The sequence below is a fragment of the Vitis riparia genome, chromosome 10 (genome assembly GCF_004353265.1).
Source record: "Vitis riparia cultivar Riparia Gloire de Montpellier isolate 1030 chromosome 10, EGFV_Vit.rip_1.0, whole genome shotgun sequence".
Lineage (NCBI taxonomy): Eukaryota > Viridiplantae > Streptophyta > Magnoliopsida > Vitales > Vitaceae > Vitis > Vitis riparia.
The window spans coordinates 8,915,566-8,935,211 of NC_048440.1; the positions used below are offsets into that span (position 1 = coordinate 8,915,566).

At 33.6% G+C, this 19,646-nt stretch overlaps 1 protein-coding gene across 1 annotated transcript; it reads right to left on the reverse strand.

Annotated features, from left to right (window-relative positions):
* Positions 1 to 6,816: 6,816 nt before the first annotated feature.
* LOC117924293 (auxin-responsive protein SAUR76-like) lies at positions 6,817 to 7,602 on the reverse strand. Its single transcript, XM_034842892.1, has one exon. It carries the CDS (start codon positions 7,449 to 7,451, stop codon positions 7,014 to 7,016), a length of 438 nt encoding a protein of 145 aa, XP_034698783.1. The 5' UTR covers positions 7,452 to 7,602; the 3' UTR covers positions 6,817 to 7,013.
* Positions 7,603 to 19,646: the final 12,044 nt, after the last annotated feature.

The window sequence follows — 19,646 nt, forward strand, 5'->3', positions numbered from 1 at the left end:
CAAGGTTTCAATATAGACCTAGAGTTGGTAACGATCTTGACCTACTTCAAGCTATCCATGAGGTTTATGCTGAATTACACCCTATAGTCGAAGACCTTAATCAATTTGAAAATGAAGTAAATTAATATGGTTATAATAAAAATTCATTCATTCAATTTCATTTAGTCAATTTTTTATTTTTAATTATTCAAAATATAGCTTATGTTCTTTTGAGATGTAAAGAGAGGATTTGGTGATCGAGCAACAATTACATCCAAGTCAGAAATCGTTCCTAGTATAGAAAATAAATTTCATTATCATATTATTGTAGATTTCCAACATAAGTGTTACTCATACCATTTATTTGGTTGTAGTTGAATAGTGGTTCATGTATGGCAATCACACTCCAACATTGAGGAAACTAACCATCAAGATTCTATCGCAAACTGCATAATCTTCAATTTATGAGAGACATTGGAGCTCATTCGTTTTAATCCATACAAAACAAAGAAATCAACTTGCTTACCCTAGACTTCAACAATTAGTTTTTTGTTATTATAACATGAAACTCAAGATACATGATATGAAGGTAGAGAATGATAAAGTTGTGGAGATAAATTACCTTGATTTACTTGACATTTTAGCCAAAGTTGGTGAAGAAAAGGAAAATAAATTGTTCCAATAGGTTAGATTTCTACACTTAAATGATGAAAACGGAAATCCTAACTTACAAATTGCCGCGCATGCCTGAGAAGTAGGTGTTGATATTGAAAGGGTGTTGTCCGAAGAAGTTCATAGTGATAGTTTTAGCAAAACACGGGAGATTCATTTCAGCAGGCCATCGATTCTTAGGCAACAATAACTTCTTGACTTTCCCTTGACTCCAAAGTATTGAACAAAGTAGTAGACCTAGTGGTGTTGGTACTTCTGCTTTTGGGTATGATGCTTCAAGAGGTGAGAGAACCAATGATGGAGATGATTATGGAAGTGATGGGAAGGATATTGGACAACAACACCAAAGTAACAATCCATCAAGCTCATTCATTTGTGAAGATAATTTCATGCATTGTACACAAGATGAATACCATGACTCCAGAAGAGTTGGTTCAGGTGTTAGAGCCATTGGAAAGTTGTATAGGGGAAAACATTGAAGGATGACACCTTACAATGAGGACTCATTTTCGGCCAGTTTTGAGTCAATGAGTATAGAGACTCAATTTAGTGACTCATCAAATGAAGTCAATATTTATCCCCCTTATATGATGACGTTGACGGGCTATGGTAAACCTCCTCTACATTCAAGTTCAACTGATGAAGAGTATGATATGTTTAACTATCCTCCTTCTACATAAATGCCATACCAAATTTCATATCATATGCAAGGAGAATTTCAAATGAGCACATGGGAGACCCCCCAACTTTCTCATCCATGGAGAGGTTGTGAGTAGGACTCAAGAAATTTATACACGACATGTTCATACTTACAATCACTATTATCGAAACTTCAAGTCTAGGTACCAATATTGTCTCTAATGAAATGGGATCCCCTTCATCTAACAATGTGATGGAACCATATCGATCTTCATTTTGACACCAAAGGACTATTGCAATGTAATATGTATAAATTATTGACATTCAATGAAATCAAATATTTAATGTTTATTAATATTCAGTGTGCACCTACAAAATTTATATATTCTTATCAATGCACATGATATTATTGTCAAATATCACAAATTACACCAAAATATGTCAATTACACTTACAAAATAACTTCATTATGCTTGTTCTTATTTTTTTTATATCATTTTTAATGTTTTTCCAAATGTTCCCATGAGTTTGGATCAACTTCCGTTCCATTGATTTTTTTTTTTTTTGTCGAAAAGATATTTCTATATATATCTATAAAATCCAAGGACCGATGTATACTTGTTTACCAATATTTTCATCCTTGCTTGTATAGGCACTATAGCCTTGTGTCATCATTGTGGCCCTGTAATGGCCTATATAACTTTAGGGGGGAAGTAAATGACCTCATATTAATAGTCTTATAGATATGTTCCATATTCAGACTTTAAAGAAAATTATTAGAAAAATGTTCACAAGTCATGGGGTTTCTCTTTCTCTAAGGTTTGATATAGATGGACAACTTACACATGTTTGGAAATGTTCGGCATTATGTGCAACAGAGGGATAGTTCTCAGGCTGCATTACAAATCCAATTGGTAATCAAATATAACTCTAAACAATCATAACCAAAGAGAAGCAGAAAGTTGAGGTGTTTAAAGTTTAGAAATTTAAGGAAGGTCTATAAAATGTATCTACAATCTCTCTTAAGGTTTGTGTAGCATTTTTTTACCTCCACTCAGTATGTCCTAGCATTTTCAATGCCTGAAGATAGAGTTTAAAGCATGAAGTAACAACAAAATCAGATTTTTCTTTTCAATGCCAAAGGAGAGTTGTGAAGGGCTTCCTTGGGTATTTTGTTTTTCGGAGCTTTCACAGAGAAGAGGGGGGATTCTCTTTGGCTCTCTCACTCAAGGTCCTTCTAAGGGCTTTCATGGTTTCTTTGAGAGAGTTTTTGGAGAGAGCCCAGCGCCTTGGTTTGACAGCTTTGGGGAAAAAGGCTCTTTCAATAGAAGATTTTGGCAGTGCAGAGAAAATAAAGGGGTTGCCATGTTTGTTTGAGCTTAGGTTGGCTACATTTGAAAACCTCCTCTAGATTTTCCATCCTTTTTCTAACTCTATTACTGCTCTAATTAATGTAGGTGATCCCCAATGGTCAACGACAGAGCTTCCATTTGAGTTTGGAGGGGCAAATCTATTTTTGAGCTGGAATTTGTGTTTTCGCTCGGCTCCCATAGATGGTGACATTGTTGGAGCGTGGAGAAAAGGGGCGATACTGCTAGTTGGATGCTGCCTGACTTCAGTTGAGCGGTGAACATCCTTTGCTTGGTTGAGAAATGCCTGCAAAATAAAGGATGCCCGAGGGGGGCCTCAGGGTCCCTCTCTCCAATGGTCAAGTCAGTATATATATCCTCAGAAAAGAGAAGATCCAAGAGAAAATAGAGAGAGACTCCCATCCAGAGAGCCAAAGAGCCCTTATCTAGGGTTTTTTTTTTTTTTCTTGGCAGAAGGAATGCCCTCCAATTCATGGGCCTTTTTTGTAGTCTAATGTTAGCCTCTAGGGTGAAATGGATTTGCTCCAAATGCTGGATTGAGAGCCTGCTCTGTTACTGATGCACGGACCATGGGCTACACTGGAGCCCTGGGTTAGCTCCTTTACCTCTTCTCTCAATCATTATCAGAATTTGTTGTGGCTGTGCTGTCAGTGGTTCTCTTCTCATTCTCTCTCCAATCATTGTCCGAATTATTTATGTCCTTGCTGCTCCAGATTCAACCTCGTCATTTTCCCCTCTAACAACTTCCAGATGGCATACCGCCGTTAGAAAGGCTTGGAAAAAAAAAACGCCTTGTAGCATTTAGATTCTCATGGTGTAACCTAGGGTTGGTGAGCTTCAAGGTGCTGCCATCACTTGTCGGCTCAGGGACTGCCCAGAGAGCTTTGAAAATGCAGCTCTTAGAGGTTGCATAGAAGTCCTTATGTCTGCTCAGGTACCCTGCTCAGATGGCCTCCGCAAGTTCGTGGTGTCAACCTGTTTAGGGAGGTTTGCGCAGGTGCTGGAATAGGTTTGAGTATTTCCCATGGAACCATGGCTCGGCCTAACTCAAGGTCTAGCTCATGAGTCCAGAATAAGAAGAGGGCTAATAATATTCATTGTAAATTAGTCTCTAATTATGCCATAACTTCACGTAGACTACCCAACACCTACTTGGTTACTCATGTTGCCACTCAGAACCATTGGTTCGTTTCCGGGAAGAAATTAATATTTTAACTTTCCAAGGGTGAATTGATTTGGGACCTGGTCCTAAAGAAAGTAGATCCATTCTAGTCTCAAATAAAATTAATTATTAGAACAAGAGGGATCAAACAATGGAACAGTAAATATGGCCATTTTAACACAAAAATTCAACTAGATGTTCCTTGGAGATTTCATCTCCCATTCACACCATCAAAATTCCTTTATACATGCAAAAATAGGCCTTCATGCAACCAAATCAGCACTAGGTGTCTAAATCTTCTTAAGGTTACATACATCATCATGTTTGGTTTCTCACACCCAAAATACATCAAAATAAGCCTCAAGCTCTATCATAGAAGCTGTCCAAAAAGATCTTCAAAGCGCATAATCAATCATCTGGCATTTGCCCATGAGGAGCCTCAACATCTGAATCTAAATATTAATAGTGTGAGCTAACAAAGCTTAATAGCTAATGACTATTTTTAAGCACTATGTTAGAAGTAATAAATAATATAAATTCTAAGATTATGTACAAAAAGTAACATCTCAACATACCAAATATCAATAGGAAGTAACCTTTAACTTTATGGAGTAGGAAATTCCTATCTTATTCAAAAAATAGAAAAACAATTATATATTCAGGGACTTGCACCTAGGGATATGTGGATATGCCTCCTATTACATCCCTACGGGATCTTTTTGTCGTAGTTTTGGGTTCTTGAACATAATGGCCTATTTCCTTTTGACACTCACATAGAGACCCTTTTTTTTCTTTTTCTCCCAACCGGTGCACAATACCCTCTTCCTTTTAAGGCTCTCACTTAGGGACCCTTTCCCCCCCTTAGTATGTAAAGGTATCCATCATCAGTGCTAACCATCCATTGTTTCCATTTCCACCAAGGTAACTTCTCCATCAATTTTCTTTTAAAATTCAATCATTGTCACCAAGCTAACATCCATGTCATAAAGCACAATTCCAAGTATAGTTTTCCCATTCAAGTCATACAACTCATGAACATATGAATCCCTCTAACTTCCATCAATTCATGACAACAAGAAGCATAAATTCAACCTTGTTTATCACATCCTTGATAGAGAAAAAAAAAAAAAAACATAAATCATAACCAAATAGAACTTCTCAAATCATCAATCAACTTCAACAAATAGCTTGAAAATTGCTAGATTAAACATATCATCCTCAACTATCACTAACAACAGAAAAACAAGCAAGGCAAGTTTGTTAATTAGATTATTGCAAGATCCTTGAATCTATGGGCACAAACAATTTAGCTCAACAATAAAAAATCAGTCCTTTAAATTTGGTTAATTGATAGAGAAAATAATTTGACACACAACCCCCAAAACAAAGTCTGCCATACCTAGGGTGAAGTAAAGCAAATTGAGCAACCAATCCTAATTAATTAAGTTGTTTCCATGTGTGTGCCGATAATTTTGAAGCTGCAGCTTAGCGAAGTCGTGGAGGAGAAGAAAAGGGCTGCCAAAAATGCAAAGATCGCCGACTTTCGAAGTCTTTTGTTGCTTGGTTTAAATTGGGCAGCAGCTTTGCTAGCTGTTTGTACTAAGCTTCAGCAGCATACAGAGCTGCCAAGTGTCTCTACTATTAGCTGGTTGCTTAGCGTATTTGCTTCAATCATACAAATACAATTTTAACATCATTATCTTAAATGGTTATCTAAATCAATTACTTAATTTCCTTGTACCCAAAATATCTCCAAGTTACACCCAGATATGGAAAATACCCTAATATGACTTTGGATCTCTAAGCTTGTATATGAAAATAAAAATAGTAGATATCTTAAAAGAATAAATAATTTTAAAATATACAAATCCCACGATCGGCCACATTAAAGTGCTTATTTCTTTCTGTTGGCTGTACATATCTTATATTTCAGATATTTAACTTGTTAATGAAGCCATATCTATATTGCATAGAACTAGCATGCAACCTGATTTTATCCCTCGTGTCAGACCATTATTGGATCAGCTTTGGGTCTCTGTATCTTTATTTAATTTATTGGGGCATAAGAATTTAATAAAATGTACTATTAAGGGGTTCGTGGCTATACGCCTTTACCATGAAAATTTGAGCCGTCGGATCAAAATTTGATCAATTGGCAGGCCTATTTCAAGTTCCAATAGTGCCTGTAAGAAAGGAAAAATAATTCACTTTGTGAAGTGGGAGTGATCGATGCTGGCATTATGATCTGAAATTAAAAAGAGAAAGTTGTCATGTGAGTTGATGATAAGGAATCATGGGGAATCAGGGTTGATGATGGTCTTTCTCTTTATAATGCCACCAACCAACAACGCAATGTGTTGGAGTTGGGTTTCGGTGCCCAAATGGCTCACTCCAGCTATCCGATCCGACCCAAGCAAAATAAAAAATGGGAAACGTTTTTAACAGTTTTAAATCTACCTAAAATGGTTATTATTAAAATAAAAAAATAATAAAATTTTTTCCTCCCTCGGTGAGAAGCATATCTCTCTCTCTGAAAAAAATAAGAGAAGGAATATTGTTTTTACTCTCTCTCCCTTAAAATCTGATAAGAGAGAACATAATTCTTCTTTTTGAAAAACAAAAGGTTTCCCTTTTGAAGTTCTTTTATTCTATGTTTTATGTAAAAATAAAGGTCAAGGCACTTGGGTGTTACGAAATTTTTGAAAAACAATTAATGGAAATTTTTGCCCACTTCAAAAGGTAACGAAAACCCTTATTTTCGGTCACAATGATATATATCATCATTCTTATTTCATTTAAATGATTATTTTTCTATATCATTTTGCTATGAACTCTCATGAATCCATATGTTCCTAAGAGCAAAGTAATTCTAAACCTTTTTCCCATATGCGTTCTCAAGCTAAGAAGATCAGCCACTATAGGCAACATATTCATGGTTCATCTGAAAAAATCAATGTAGCAACACTTGGAAGTACAATGGAGATGAACAAAATATATGAGAATATTTATTCTACAGTTTATTCATTAAGTAATTACGGATTACAGCCGTACAGAAGCACGGTCATAACAAAATGAATCAAACATCCAAGAAGCAATGAATCTACCTAACCATGGAGATTATCAATACTTGCTGCTGGTACTGGAACATATATAGATGAAGCCTATGAATGATGCTAACAGGTCTCTGAGTATTAGAGGGAATAAAGCTCAGCTAACTCCTCCAATGATTCACTGGTGAGCTTGGGATCTGCATTATCCAGCATCCATAATAGGTGGTCAAAGAGAACAACCTCACAGTTCACAGAGATGACTCCACCCGGACCCTGCTTGGACTTCTCTTCAATTAAAGCATTCAATAAAGGATGCTTTAGATGCTTCGAACTAACTGCATATTGCCTCCTTTTACTTCCCACATACACCGTTTCTTGATGTTCTTCTTCCTCTTTCATATCTGCAAATGTTTCTTCCCTTGCCGAGTTTGATCTTGGACTAGCACTATTGTAAGAGGAGGACCTTCTCATCTGCCTTGAGAAGCTCTTGCACTTGTTCAGTATGACGTTAAGCTTCTTCATCCTCAAAACCAGAGAGACTGAGAGGAGGAGAAAGCTATCACAAAATCCATAAAACATAAAACATATGATATATACTCAGCCACAGAAGAAATGGTAACTGATTAGGCTGTGGGTGGGACCCTTGGTTACATCTCAAGCATTCATTCATCTCATGTAGCTTCATGGTGCATGTAACATAGTTACACAGTCAGGCACTGCTCATGCATGTGTACAAAATTAAACATGGAGGAATGCGCTTTGAGGACTTGGAAGGGCTCTCAACTGGACAGATGCACCCAAAAACCAATAAATAAAAAAGGGAAGAAAAGAAGAAAGGCAAAAAGTAAAAAAGCAAAAGAAGTTTTGTGAAGTGGGAGGCACCACCATGATGATAACATAAGCAATTAAGTTGAGAAAACAAAGTTCCACCAGCTTTTGGTACTTAGCCGTTTTAGTGGCTCCCACTCGTGCACTGTATCTTGGTAGTTGTTTAGTAAGCTAATCTAATCACTCAATTGTAGCTAGATAATGTAATTAAAGTTGAGTTTAATTACAGGATCGGATTGCGATGTAGAATATTCCACCTAAAATGGAATTATTATAATAAATTTAATTAAACAAGGAGTACTTGAAGTGTTTTGGATCGACCATCACATCAATGTTAAGTCACATCCCGATCGATGTTAATTTTGATTATCAAATCAACTACTATATTTAATGACTTCCAATTTTTGTGTTGTCCTTCATTGTTTAATCTTCTATAATTAACTTCTCCTTCACTTGAATACGAAATGATCATTATTTTTTCATTTGTTTAGAAGGGTCACATGCAGTTGTGATAGAATGCTGATAGAATCACTAGAAGAAAAATGATATTAAAATTAATTGGGGTGGACTGGGAATAATTGGAGGTGACCCACAGTGATGGGGCTTGGACCTGCTGCCTCACTTGGATGGTTACTTGACAAAAGGATGGTGAACATGCATCTCTTTTGTCTTGAAGCTGAATCCCACCACATGGGCCCCTTACTGGCCATATAATTCATGCATGAATTTGCGCCATTAAAGCTGCATATATGGTCCACTTGTGCCATGTCCTCGTGCGTGCACCAGGCCACATGCATGTATGTGCACGTGTGCTTGAAAACAAATCCCATAATCCGCACTGAGCACCAGAGTTTTTTATATTAAAACAATCATGTTCTTTGTGGGAAATTCATGGAGGTATATGCACCCATGACTAATTGATCATTGGGATTGATTGTACCTATCTGTTTATGTTTTTTATGAACATTTTAGTGTGAAAAATTTCAAAGAGTTCTTCAATGGAATAGATTTCATCCATCAGCTGATTCCTTCAGATGACTTTGCAAACACCTAGAGGATAAGCTTGTTTTACCAGAGCTTTAGTATGTAAAAATGAAAACTAAGAAGTTGAAAATTTTAGAGTTTTTGCTTGGTGTAGTAAACATCACAGGTATAGCTCATTGCCAAAGCTGGGTGATTTCAATTTTGGTAGCAATCATGAGCATATAGGAAATAGAGATACACAGAGGCCTATGACAGTCTAGATCAAAGGTACAAGATGATTGCCTCCAAAAAAACGCGCCAGTGATTGCCTATATGAGTAGGCCAATTTAAGTTTGGTGACACAAAAAGAACCAAATTATGCCATAAACAATATCAGATAATCAGAGAGAATTTGCATCCATAATGAATAAATGCATAAGATACTCATAATTGAAAATGTCAATTAATATAAAAGGTGTTCAAAAAATATATCAAATTGTAAAAAGTCCCACACTCCTAACATGAGTGAAAAAGACATTTCTCGTAGTAGATTTAGTGAGAGTATCACCCATCATATTGCTAGTTGAGATGTGTTACAGGACCACCCTCCATTGTGGAGCAATATCTTGAATGTAATGGAATTAGATGTATGTGTTCTGTTCTGCATGGTACTTGGGATCCTTGGCACAAGACAAAGTAGCCACTTTGTCAATATAAACAATAAGAGCTATGAAACAGATAATGAAATCACTACAAGGAAAATGTAAAAAGATGACTTTTTTTAACCATCAAGATAGATATAAGATGACGCTTTCCAAAAGCGTCATATCTTAGACTGTCATCTTATGAATTTCCAATTGTTGATGCTTTTCAAAAGCGCCATCTTCTTTGGCGGTTAACCATGATGCTCATAGAAAGCATCATTATTCTGAACCTTGGCGCTCTATAAGTGTCATTGTAGGTCTGCAATTTCATTCATCTCAATATTGACACTTGATAAAGCGTCATTGTATAGGTAGGAGCAACATCGACACTCATGATAAGTGTCATCTTATAGCAATTTTCAACCTTGACGCTAAAAAAAAAACATCATGTTCTTAAATCCTCAACCTTGATGCTTATGAAAAGCATCATTGTATATTTTAAAGTGGTGTTGACACTCATAATAAGTGTCATCTTCTGCCTTTAATATCCTATGAGAACAAAGCATGACGCTTTAAAGAAGTGTCACTTATCTCATTCGAAATTTTAATAACCCATAAAAGTCCTAATTATGCCCTATTTTATAATTTTTCACAAACAATGAATGAGTACTAAAAAGTTAATTTAAGAAAGTCCTAGGAGAAAAAGTACTAATTGTGGTGTTTCTCTTTCACTATTAAAATTTACTAATAAACAGACATAATTAAATCTGAATTTGCTTAGCATTAAATTTAGTTGAAATTGTTCAAAAAACCAAAAAAATTACAACTTCTTTTTCAACTTTGAGTTGTTCATAGTCTTTTGCTGCATCTAGTTCTACATCATCTTTCTTCAAAACGTGTAAGGATGGTTACAAATCACATTCTAGATGCTCAACCTGCAAAAATAATTGAGAGGTTACATATAACATCATCTTTCTTCAAAACGCATAAGGATGGTTACAAGTCACATTCTAGATGCTCAACCTGCAAAAATAATTGAGAGGTTACACATAACTAATATTGACAAATAGTAAAGAAAAAAACAACTCTATAAATGAAATGTGTATATACCAATTTTTTAAATTTCCAAGATATATTTCTTCCACTGCAATAAATTTTAACATGTTGGAAGAACTAAACAAACCCCAATAATTTTGTTACACCAAATTTCTAAATATTCCTTGAACTCTTGTTATGTGTTTAAGAAAACAATCAATAAACCACTTTCTAGTGTTTTCCCAAATGCAATATTTGATTTTGTCTAACTTGGGTTGAATGCAATAATTAATTTTGTCCAACTCATATTATCATTCATATTGTAATCATGAGTGAATGATGACTTGCACCCATGGTTATCAAAATTGTTATAAGTATATCTAACTTAGTTTGAATGTAATAATTAATTTTTTCCAACTCATGTTATCATTCATGTTGTAACCATGAATGGATGATGACTTCCACCTATGGTTGTCAAAATACGCTATCAACATATTGGGTCTTGCCATAAGTCCAAGTAGGTCTTAAATTTAAAGCATGTATAAACTTAATCATTTTCTTGGACTAACTTATTATGGATAGAATTAAACTAATTAAATAACTAGGTTAGGTGGTTTCCCTTCATCAACGAAGATGGTATATCCATGTGGTTGCCTTCTTCCCTAATTAAGCATTACTTTGAATTACAATTAGCTAAATGACCCATTGTTCATCAACTATCTCCATTATATAATGGTCTTTTAGCCCTTCCACCCAATTGGCCTTTACAAGTCATATTATATGTATAAACAAATGTCTCTAACTCTTAAAAAACTCAAAAAAAAAGAAAAAAAAGAAAAAGAAAAGTCTTGATCTTAGTGACTATTTTGGTATGATTTATATCTTATATATGAAACTTCAACCATTAACATCTTTTCATCCTTCTTATAGGTCCTACAAGACACTGGATGTTTTGCAAAGGAAGCAAGTAAAGAATTAAAAGGAAAAAACTATAAGTCTGAAAAATTATGAAATTATAAGTTAAAATATCTATGTTCTTCCTATTGTTAATATCTATTATACATGAAATTTACAATTTATTGGTTCTATCTATTTAACCAATTAATGTAGTTTGTATGAAGTACTATAATGTCAAGAGAAGAGCTAGCTTGCATGGGTACATTAACATCTAATCATGTGAGGATATCTATTATCCTAAGTATATATCCTAAATATGAAACTTACATGAAATGATTTTCTAAACATGGAATTTATTCATAAAACTAACAATAACCTAAGCATCTTACCTCAATATTCTTTTATGAAAATTTTCAACTATTGCAGGGTGTCCTTCATGTCATTGAACATGTTCAGGTCTGAATAAGCAAGAGTAGTAGTGACATACTTAAGAGAATGACCTATGTCTTTCAGTACAACTTAAAGAATATACAATAAACAATTTAGCAACAAAATTAGATTCTTAAAAGTTTTAACACATTAAATTCAATAAGCTTATTAATTTCAAAGAAGGTTGGTATCCAAAGGTTGTAGAATAATTGAGATAAAGAAACTAGGAATGAAGAGAAATTAATTTTAGCTAAAACATTATAATTAAATTGATATTTTAACTTGACATGTTATGAATCCATGAAAAATAATGCATTGGCAATACTTAATTGATTAAAAGAGTAAAATAACACACCAAAGATAGCAAAAAACTACATGATATGGACAAATGGTTTATTTTTGTAACAGTAATCAGCAGACTAAAAGTAAAAGGGCCTTGGTGGGGGAAAAAACTTTTATGTCAAAATAACTAGTTTCTTTCCTTAGAATTGTATTTAGATTGAGGAGCTATTATTCAAGTTGATACCCTATTTTAGACAACGAGGCTTTGGAGGCCTATTTAGGGAGAAGGGGGTGCTTTTTTTTTTTTTTTTTCCTTAGGCTTATTTGTAAGAAGTCTTAATCTAATTTCTTTTTTTTTTTAATGTCAAAGAAAATATAAGTATAAGATATTTTAAACTTTAAGCCCATTAGTTTAGGAGGAGGCCTTTACAAATTTAGATTGAAAAAAGTTATACAGCAAGTGATCTTAAGGATCTAAAATGGTTTTTTTTTAGGATAGACATATTCCTAATGCATGCACATGTAATGAGACTAAAGACTTTACTAAAAAGAGTTTGAAAATGAATTAATTTTCGTACCATTACAACACTAGGATTTCTACAAATCCAACTAATAAGGATGTATACAGGAAATACACAAAGGTTGTGACACCTACCATGTCTACTAGGCTTCACCTCTCAATTTGCCAATTACACATCCATCAAAATAGAGCAACCATTGCATGATCCATATTGAAAACACTACCAACTAGGAGTACCAAGATATATATTAACAAATCATGACTAAGAACAAATTATAAAATTAACATTAACAAAATATTCACTAGATCTTTAGAATAATATGAAGTTATATTAGACTATAGGTCATACAAGGTACCTTCAAGCATGAGTAATGATTAATTGAGTCATTAACATAACCCAATTTGAGCGAACTTCATTAATATCCATTTCACTATATGTTTTTCTCCCATTAAACTAAAATGGAATAACACACACCTTCACTAAGTTGAATTGGAAAATCAAATGTTACAGTAAAATGACCAACCATATGAATTGCATTGCGTACAAACCTTTGATGTTAGTTGGTTTGGATTAGCAATGATTTCTTTCATGTATCTCATCACATAATACTCACATTCCACACTACCTGGTTGTCTTAGACACCATGGCAAAAGTATCAACAATTACGAACAAACATAGCATGATGTTCTTACTTCTTTAGTATCTAATTGATCATCATATTAATCACCGTCCATTTCCTAATTTTGTGTAGTGAATTAAGTGGTCAAACAATATATTTTAATCTAAAGGAATAAGTACTTACAACCACTTTCACCCAAGTTGGCTCTCTTTTTGATGTTTCTGTTTTTTTGGTGGTTGATTCTAATTGCCCTATAAAAAAGAAATGATGTTCAATAGACAATATGCATTGTACTAAAATATGAGAAGTACACACTTACATATTAACTATCTCCCTAAGATTATCACATGGTTGACAAGCCATTGGATCAAGGTAATATGCGATCATTCTCTTCATCTCTAGTGCCACTAAGACCCAGTGGAAACTAAAGAAAAAAGAATTTTTTTTAAAATATAATATCCACAAATTAATACATCACAAACTAACTTATATACACCATATCAAGATTTGGGATAAAAGGTTACTCTGGATTGTATGGAATAAGCATATATTCAGCATGTTTTGCATTCCTTAGTCGATCCACAATGACCCTTGACCTGTTTTCTTTACTTCCCTCTCCCATTCTAGCTTTTGAAACCAATGCTGGATTGACAAAAACATATCGTTCAACCTGCTTTCCATCAATCAAATTTCTATGCAAGTGTCTAATTAAATCCCTCATAATAAGTTATCAACAATCATTATAGGTCATTAGCAAATAACCTTTTACCTAAAAAAAGTGTGAAGAGTAATTAAAAAAAAATTATAAAATCCCTTACCAGATGTAGTATAAGATACAATTGGATGACACTTCTTTTAATGATGTAATCATGTCCATATCTTCTTTCATTAGGAAGGCCTTGAAACTCTCACCAAAAACATCATCTAGGAAGTCAACAGGATGTACTCTTGAGGTACTCAACATGAGGCCAACCAATGCCTGAAAATTCTTGATATCTTGTGCTTTCTCACCCTTAGATTTGACTTCAACTTCATTTTCTTTTTGTTTCTTTCCTTTCTTGGATGTATATACAATTAAGAACCATGATACAAACAAATCAACTAGTTGAATATACAAAAAAAATGAAAAAAAAAATTAAGGTTATCATAAAACTTGGTAATTAAATTTACTCACTGAGATAAGAGTATGAATGATGACTAAATGAGCTGGCCACAAAACTTGGTAACCAATTGCAGCCCCAACAGTAGTAGTTTGTCCAGGAATAGGAATGGGAAGGGGTACACTTGAATCATAAGAAACATCAACAACTACTAGATAGTTGGGACCACATTCAAGTATAATTGTGTCACCGGCCACTATATTTTCCTTGCTCTCCACAACCAACTCACATTTTCTAACCTACAAAATGAAGTTATATTATTAGCTATGAGCCAATATTCTCTATTTCATTCTTTCAAGTCTACATATTGAAATTAACATTGGTGAATATTGAAAGCCATCTATAAGGTACAAGCAAAAACGTGAGATATGAAGTAATTTTAGATAACATTGGAAAGATCGAATGGAGGTATGCGAATTATTATGTGGTTATATAAAGAATAGCTATTCTTAAAATAAAAGAGGTTAGTAATGCATAATCAATCAAAATAATTATTGAATATTAAAAAGTTTCGTAATATATGAAATAAAAATCCCATATGATCTAATTATATAGACAATAAAATTATATTATCTATTTTGTGAATGCCCAAAATGCTAAGATATTTTTTTGACGACTTTTTTATTTTCTTATATTGCACCACATAAAAGAAGACCATATATGTGCCACCAACAATTAAATTAAATTCAAACAACAAAATTTACATAAATTATATCTCCTATTACAACAAACATTATCATCAAATTAACTTAACTAGATAAATACCTTGTTCTTTGGTTCTATTGGCACTAGTGGACCTGCATCTTCACCTCTACGGATTGGCTTCTCCACTACTTCTGGTAAGAGAAACTGTTTTTGTTTCATGTTAGAACTGCTAACATTAGATTGGGGAGTGATTGCTCCCACTTAAGATAGCTTTGCTAGGACTTCTGCCTGAAAGTTTCTTTGCTCTTCGTTGGATGTTGCTATAAAATCCCTAACAACATGATCTACAACACTATTAAAATATTGACGAGGTGTGTGGTGCTTTCCTTTGTCTCTAACTCGACCACTGTACTTAGGAGTACCCAATGCTTCTACAAGTATATCATTACTCCCATTGACACTCCTACCATTCTCTTGAGACTCTTTCAATAGCTTATCCTTAAAAAAAAATGTTAATTATGAAGTTCAATTATAAATTTGTTATCATAAATTAGCTATTATCAATAAATGAAATTAAGGTTGAAAATATCCATTTACTATTTTTTTCAATCACTGGTATGGCCACTTCATCAAAGGTGCCATCTTTTTTTTCTCTTGCTTTCTTCCATAATATGCTTCAATCAATACTTTCAGTTGACCCACTTGCAACCATATTTTAAAAGGAGACAATGTATAATGTAATTAGCATATAACACTATTATGTATTATGTATAAAATAAATAAAAAAACTATAAATTAGTATAAACTTACCATCCCTTCCTCAAGACCAACATATCCTTTCCTACTTAGATGGTGATTATAAATGTGTTGCTTTCTTCTTTCTTTTTGAACTTCTCGATATTCCTATAAATTGAAAATGTATAATTAATGAATGTGAATACAAGATATGTAAAAAGTTGTAATTATACCTTAAATCTATCAGACAATCGATCTTTAACAAAACATTATCCAATCTTCATTCTTAATAAAAATATATTGAATTGGCGGTTTTTTGAGAAGCTCTGATTGGTCTTTGAAAAGAAGGATGTACTTCACTGTTAGCATGTTCTTAAACGATCGAAAACATTTTCCAATTGTTAGCATACAATTCCTCATACTTTTGGAATTTAATGAAAAGCACCCTACACATTAATAGTATACATGTTAGTAACTTAATGTGGTTAGGAATGGTTGATGTTTTGCATATAAAAGTGATGTAGGTAAGAATGTGTTATCTCAATGCTATCCCATAACTTATCCTTCAACTATTTAGGTACAATGTACCAAGTTTGACATCTTATTGGCACCGTAGTACGTGCTAATACACCTAAATAGCTTGTTAGATGAACTATTGATTCTTCTATGAAAATGCCATCAAGATTGTACTTAACATGCAACTTGATCCCATTGCTCCTGTTCTTGGTAATCATGGACTTTCGTGTCATTCCTTTGTACTTCCTTTTTGTGGTTTTTTCTCCTTTCTTTGGATCCATTCTGGTAACAAAAAAAAAAAAAAAAACAAAACTAATAAAGATTAGTTAACATTATATTAGATATAACCTTGTTAGAGAAGAGTTGTAAAAATAAAATTTTAGACAAAACAATCCCTCATCATTGCATAATGGAATGCCACCAATGAAATGGCCTAATCTATTCTTAGTTTCTTATTCACTTGTGCCATAAAAGTGAGACAAAGACAGTCTTTAATTAGGTTCATTTAGTTGTGTGCTTCAGTTATTTAGACCTTTTGTTGTTTCAAATACTTTTTTTTAGTGAATTGTATGTATTCAGATCATAAATTTCATGGACCTTTTTTTGGAATGTTTCATCACATGACGAAGTTGACATTTCAGTTTCGCTATTTTTTCTCCCTCTTTCTTGCTCATTTGATTTATTTTAATTTAAATTTGTTTTATTTTATGAACTTTTATATTCTAGTATGTGTTTCTCTTATTATTTTTGCTAATCCATTGTCATTTTATTTTGCATTTTCCTATGAGAGCCTTTTAGAATTGCATATTTAACTTACTAAATTGTTAACTAGTTCATATCAAAACTAAAAATTACATATAACTGAATGATTACATTTTATTTTGTACAAACAAGAATTTTACAAGAATCATACTTGATATTTGCTTTAGGATATCAAATTTTAATGACAAGAAATGTCAAATGTAGAAGCAAAATAATAATAATAATAATAATAATAATAATAATAATAATAATAATAATAATAATAATATCAAAATGGCATCAACTTAGACAATCAACTTAATGTTCTCTGGAAACAAAAAGAATTAAAATGACATGTTTTGTGGGATCTGCAACCCACTCGACATCCTTTATTTGTACATCATTATTATAAGTTTACAATTCAGCTATACAGAGGATTTGTTCTCAATCCAAATCCCTTCACAATCACCTCTTATACATATTGCATCTGAGTCATCCATTGCATCAAACGCTTCAACTTCTGGCAATGTCCCTATAAAGGGATGGTGTTCAATATAATTGTCCACAAGGTCCTCACCTCCCTCCTTATCCAAGAAATCTTTTTGAGGAGTTGACAAAACAACTTACCATCTTGGATCAAGTTGGTCTTGCACATAAAATACTTACTTGGCTTGAGATGCCAAAATGAAAGGATCTGATTTATGAGCAATTTTGTTAAAGTCAACTAATGTAAAGCCAAGATCATAAACTTTTATGCCATTCTTATTATCAACCCAATCACACTTGAAAACTGGTATCCTAAACATGGTATAATCAAGGTCACAGATCTCGTTAATAATCCCGTAGAAACAAAGCTCACCAAACACTAGCTTTTGATCATTGGCACTTGCAATTTGCATTGTTGAAGCTACAATACTAACTCTGCTATTTTAGGTAGCTCATAAGTCATCACGCTCCTTACTATGGCATCAACATCCATTAATGACATATCCATGATATTTCGAGACATAGTGGCTAGGACCATGAGCTATCCACTTAAGAGTTTCAAATATAGGTTCATTGTTACCAATTGCAGCTTCAGTATGCAATTATGAATAATAGTTACTATGTATGTTCAACATTAGTAAAAAGAATAGTTGAAATTTGAGCACCAATTCGATACCTTTTTTCAAAACCAATAAGTAAATGTTCGCATGTGTTCATCCTGGAGCCACTTTTGTCTTTTAGATTAACGAGGAATTTTCAATTTCACCCATTCCATGTGCTCTCTATGCAATTATTTATAAAAAGCTCAAAGTTATTGTCCTATAGTTAATTTAAGTATAACAAATAAATATTAAGTGTTAGTAGTTCTTACTCGATATAAGGTTGGACAATAGTTGTATTCTCTAAAACATAATGATGTGCATGCGACCACAAATTAGAATCAACGATCACATCTTGACCTCTAGGTATCGGTGCCCCAACTTTTTAGTTAATGTTTACACTAATAGGAATCCCAATTGCATCTACATTTGATAAGTACTCTGTACAAAATTCAATAGCTTTCTCCGCAATATAACATTCGACGATGCAACCTTCGGGTTTGTTACAATTTCGTACATACCCTTTCAAAACTTTCATGAATCTTTCAAAAGGGTACATCCACCTTAGGTAAACTGGTCCACAAAGTCTGACCTCTCTTACAAGATGCACAGTAAGATAAAGCATGATATCAAAGAAGAAATATGGGAAATACTTCTCAAGTAAGCATAATGTCACCACTACATCATTTTGTAACTTATCCAATGCAGGCACATCAACCACTTTGCCATAAAGAGCATTGAAAAAAAAAAACTCAATCTGCAAATAGCATGTCTTACATGCTTTGGCAGAACTGATCGTAATGACACTGGCAATAATTGTTGCATTAATGCATGATAGTCATGGGATTTAAGACCATAAAGCTTCAAGTCTTCCATTGACACAAGGTTTCTCATGTTAGAGCAATAACATTCAGGAACCTTTAATTGTGATAGAGTTTGGCAAAAAATCTTTTTCTCCACTTTAGATAGTGTGTAACATGTAGGTGGGAGATAAGTTCGATTTAATTCAAACCTTGGCCCTAATTCACACCTTAAGCCCATCTCCAAAAGGTCTAAACGAGAATTAAGTCCATCCTTTGTCTTACCTGGAATGTTAAGTAAGGTACCGATGATGCTTTCACAAACATTTTTCTCTATGTGCATTACATCGAAGTTATGACAAAACATGTAGGTATTTCCAATACTCAAGATCAAAGAATATGGACTTTTTCTTCCAACAATTTCTAGTTTTGACATTCAACTTACCTCGAGTCATCTTATTTTTTCCCCATGAATTACAAATGACATCAATTTTCCTTAGAATTTCCTCTCCACTCAATGGTTGCAGAGGTGACCGAAACTCTTGTTCCCCATTAAATGCTTTTTTTTGTTTCCTAAAAGGATGATTGCAAGGAAGAAATCGTCTATGACCTGTATATGAGTTCTTTTTCCCATGCTTCAATCTATGAGAGTAGGTATCTTCCCCACATATGGGGCATGCAAAATATCCTTTAATTGTGCAACTAGATAAGTTTCCATACGCAGGAAAATCATTGATTGTCCACAATAGAACAACTCTTAATGTAAAGAGCTTTTGTTGATGTGCATCATAAGATTCAACCCCCACCTCCCACAACAATTTTAGGTCATCCAATAATGGTGCTAAATAAACATCAATGTCATTTCCAGGTTGTC